At 40.6% G+C, this 4693-nt stretch overlaps 1 protein-coding gene across 1 annotated transcript; it reads left to right on the forward strand.

Moving 5' to 3' along the window:
- The first annotated feature begins 2475 nt into the window (after positions 1-2475).
- LOC127135976 (extensin-like) lies at positions 2476-3402 on the forward strand. Its single transcript, XM_051062591.1, has 2 exons — positions 2476-2851; positions 2939-3402. Exons 1-2 carry the CDS (start codon positions 2476-2478, stop codon positions 3400-3402), a joined length of 840 nt encoding a protein of 279 aa, XP_050918548.1.
- The last annotated feature ends 1291 nt before the right edge of the window (positions 3403-4693 follow it).

The raw sequence follows: 4693 nt of genomic DNA on the forward strand, positions 1-4693 counted from the left end.
AACTGAAAAAATCATTGTATGGTCTAAAACAAGCTCCTAGAGCTTGGTATGAAAGACTAAGCAACTTTCTCCTGGAACATGACTTTATCAGAGTAAAGGTTGACTCTACACTCTTCTATAAAAACATTAGAAATGATCTCATGATATTCCAAATATATGTTGATGACATTATTTTTGGTTCAGCTAACCCCTCTGTGTGTCAAGAATTCTCTGAGCTAATGCAGGCAGAATTTGAAATGAGCTTAATGCAAGAACTAAAGTTCTTTCGAGGAATTCAAATCAATCAAGCTTCAGAAGCTACCTATGTATATCAAAGTAAGTACATAAAATACATTTTGAAGAAATTCGAAAAGGCAGAATGTAAACCTGCTAAGACACCTATGCATCCAACCTGCATTCTAGAAAAAGAAGAAACTAGTCACAAGGTTTGTCAGAAGCTCTATCGTGGTATGATAGGATCTCTTCTTTATTTGACGGCTATATGCCCTGATATTCTTTTTAGTGTATGTCTTTGTGCCAGATTCCAATCAGATCCTAGGGAATCTCACATAATAGCTGTTAAAAGAATCCCAAGGTATCTGAAAGGAACCCCTAACCTTGGCTTGATGTATGAGAAAACATCAGAGTATAGGCTCTTTGGTTATTGCGATGCAGATTATGCAGGGGACAAAATGGAACGTAAAAGTACATCTGAGAACTATCAATTCTTGGGCAATAATCTCATTTCGTGGGCCAGCAAAAGACAGTCAACCATTGCCCTATCTACTACATAAGTAGAATATATATCAGCTTCACTCTGCACTACTCAGATGCTCTGGATGAAAAATCAACTAGAAAACCTTCTGATATTCGAGAGTAATGTTCCTATATTCTGTGATAATACTGCTGCCATATGTTTAAGTAAGAATCTTATCTTGCATTCCAGAGCTAAGCACATAGAAATAAAACATCATTTCATCAGAGACTGTGTTCAGAAAGGGGTAATATCATTAAAATTTATTGATACAAACCATCAATGGGCTGATATTTTCACTAAACCCCTCGTTGAGGACAGATTCACTTTTATTCTTAAAAACTTAAAAGTTGAAATTTGCCTAGAATAAACCAAATGTGTGTCTCTGAAATAGCAAAATAAGGCTCTGAAATAAACATTTGGTATCTAGATCTGACTCTGATACTTCTACCAGTTAGGAGTCATCTGAATCAGAAATCCTCAGGATCCAATCTTTTGGTATTCCTGAAGATCAGATAAATCAATATGTGGGGTATCATGCGTCTAACTTTGGATCTTCTAGACAGCTATCTAGCAGAAATCAAGAGACAGACCTTTGAGATCTCCTCGAGCAGTGTGCTGATTTGGGGATTAGACCTTCATAATGGGTTGTAATCATTTCTCCCCTAAGCATGTAAACTTGGATAACGTGCATCATTAAATTTCATAACTTCTAAACTACCTCTAACACTGTCGTTTTGCATGCATCTATTTGGGTATTTATACTTTTCACTAATTACAAACGCACACTTTTACACTCACGCCCTACACAAAGCCTCTCTCTCTCTCTCAGTTCATTATCTTCATCAAGTTCTTCATCATCCTCAAAGTAAGTTCTTCATCCTTCAAACCAGTTCAACAATTTCTACATGGATGCTCAACAATAATCTATCTATAACTACTCACAGTAGATGGATTCAACTGATCCAACACACAGTTCTACACAATAAACAACTACAACTATTGGTGTCGTTTCAACCCCCATCTATAGAGAACCCCACATTCTTGACCGTGAACCCCACACCCATCTTGCAACACCATTTGAGAAGCTTGAGGTACTGTGCGAATCACTGGTAGATTTCGACAATATGAAGCGAATTGGCATAGACCTTACTGAGGAGTTAAGAATGCAAGGGTGTGAAACCTACTTTTAGATACTCTACGGTCTGGTGTACGCCTATCTGGTAAAGAAGTTCTGGCATTTCGCAAACTCAGATGATCACTATATCGTCTCTCACGTTCTGGGAGTCAAAATAGTCATCACTGAGAAATCAATAGCCTCCCTTCTGAACATGGAAAAGACAGGGGGAAGAAGAATCTACAACATCAATCATAGGGAAAAATACTTGTCCCAGGAAATAGCCCCCACCATCTTTCAATAGAACGCTGAGGGCAAACACTCCAAGAACAAAGAACTTCATCAGAATCTCCGCGTTTGGCTGAATATAATCCTGGGTACCATCCATCACCGCCCTGCATCAAACTCTTATGACTACATAAACACGGATCAGAAGTGCATCCTTTACTGCATCCACAAGGGGCTAAAACTGAATCTTCTAGCACTGCATTTCAAGTATCATAGAGATTCTATCAAAGATACTAGAAATAACATGAAGCCCATAACCTACATCCCTCTGGGAAGACTCATCTCGGATGTTCTAATCGAGAGTGGGTTGGTGGATCATCTGATCCGTCACAATCTAATGGGAGATGTCACTATTGACATTGGAAGACCTCTGAATGCTCGAAATCTGAAGAGTATGGGGGTAATTGAGCAAGTCAGAACTAAACCAACTCAAGACACTTTATGGGAAGCACTCAAGGATCAGAGGAAGATTCCCAACGGTCTCTACCTCTTCTCCAAGATTGACCCTCAAGAAGTGGTAGCTCACTATCTGCAAGATCTTGCAAACCAAGGGGTGGACATTTCTGAGTTCTCTGTGGACTGGCTACCTGAGCGTCCACCAAATTTTGTGAAGAGACAACGGGATCCATCTGGGAAGTCCAAGAAGGCAAAGAAGGCAAAGTTGGGAGAAACCTCTGGGTCAAGACCTCCAGTCCATCTGGCTGATTCTCCAAGTAAGTCTATACCTCCTTCCCACTCTATTAAATTAAAGTTTATTGCTTCTTCTCTTCCCCAAACCACTCCCGTTTACACCTTATAAGAAACTCCTCCCTCCACCACCAGAACTTCTAACCCACCATCCCTTAAATTCAATCTCGCAACCACTACCCTACCTGTTTCTGAAGCAGAAATGCTGAACGAAACCACCTCACCATCATCTTTCTCACCTTCCTCCTCACCATACTATATTCTCTCATCAGACAACGAACCCTCTGACCCCGAATCCCCCACTCTAGCTCAACTTCAGGCATGTGCTCTGGCCTCACAGCAACCATCACAACCTGAACCTGAACCTGAAGTCACCTCTCCACCCCTTGAACAACAAAATCCACCTCCATCTGATCAACCTCAAACACCAACCCCTAAACAACAAACTAATCCACCTCCTGAACAACCAGTACCCTCACCATATGAACATCCACCAAATCCACAACCTGATCAAACAACACCACCTCCCTCTGATATTCCTCCGCCACCAACCTCTAATGCCATCATCACTCCTTAAAATCCCGATGACACCAATCCAACTCCACCACCTTCCCCATCCTCTAACCCTGAACCAGAAACTGCCTTCCCCATATTAGAAGAAGCAATAATTGTATTTGCAGAGTCTTCAGTGGAGAAGATCAAGTCTTTGTCTGTCAACTATGGCATCAATGATGATCCCTCTACAGTGAGGATCCACTGGAATAAAGTGATCAGATGGATGACCTATGAAACCTTCAAACTGAAAGGCCTCTCTAAACAAGTCTGTAATGACTTTATCAAAGATGCTGGAATAAGGCTACAGGCTCGCTTGGCCAGAGAGGCTGAGGAAAAGGCCAGGAAGGAAGCATAAGAGAAAGCTCTCCTGGAAGAAGAGCAAAAAATCAGATAAGTTGAAGAAAAGGCTACTGCTGAAGCTGTTGCTGCTGCTGAGGCTGAGGGAAAAGCAAAAGCTGATGCTGAAGAGGCAGCACACATTGCTGCAGAGGAAGCTTCCAAGGCCAGTGTTAGTGCTCTGAATCGGGGGGAGCAATCTAACTCTGGTTTTGCCCCTCTGTTCTTGAAGACTCTGGAGGAACTGCAAAAGGAACAACAAGTTGTGCAAGCAAGGTTGGATCACCAGGATTCCGTCAACACCAGCATTCAGAACCTGCTGACTCAGCTGCTCCAAAGGATGCCTCCGCCCCCAAACCCTTAGGCATTTAGCCTCTTTGCTTGTTGTTTTTCTTCTGATGTTTTTCTTAAGCTTTTTGATATATGCTTTCATTGCTGCCTATCAGTACCAGTTTTCTCTTGTATATGAATATCCATTTCCTGCCTAAATTTATGTCTTTTTTATTCTGACAAAAAGGGGGAGAACTAAAATAGCTCTGATGAAAATATATATCTAAACCTCTCAAGGCACTGCGAACATAAATATCTTAATGACTTATGAGAACTAAAGTTATGCAGGATAATAGCTAAGGTACAAAACCAACTATCACAAGGAAGGTCCGGTAAGAACTTCTATTAAATCTGATGATCTAACTCAGGGGGAGTCCATTATCTTATCTGATTCTGCGATATTACTTACTGTTTCATCATCACTCTGACTTATTTTTTCATCATAAAAAAGGGGGAGATTGTAAGAACAAATTTAGTTCTACAATGTATCTCTAAAAAAGGGGGAGATGATAAGAACAAATTTAGTTCTACAATGTATTTATTTGGAAAGAACATGGAGATTAATGACTTTAATCATCCATTAATGCTTAAAGATTCTGACATTAACATCACTCAACGGTCTGCTTACTCTCCTATATAAAGGACGG

The sequence above is a fragment of the Lathyrus oleraceus genome, chromosome 4 (assembly GCF_024323335.1).
Source record: "Lathyrus oleraceus cultivar Zhongwan6 chromosome 4, CAAS_Psat_ZW6_1.0, whole genome shotgun sequence".
Classification (NCBI taxonomy): domain Eukaryota; kingdom Viridiplantae; phylum Streptophyta; class Magnoliopsida; order Fabales; family Fabaceae; genus Lathyrus; species Lathyrus oleraceus.

Coding starts and splice junctions, on each gene's coding strand:
- LOC127135976 (XM_051062591.1), top strand. CDS start 2,476: ATGGGAGATGTCACTATTGACATTGGAAGACCTCTGAATGCTCGAAAT. Junction 2,852..2,938: donor CCATCTGGCTGATTCTCCAA/GTAAGTCTATAC, acceptor ACACCTTATAAG/AAACTCCTCCCTCCACCACC.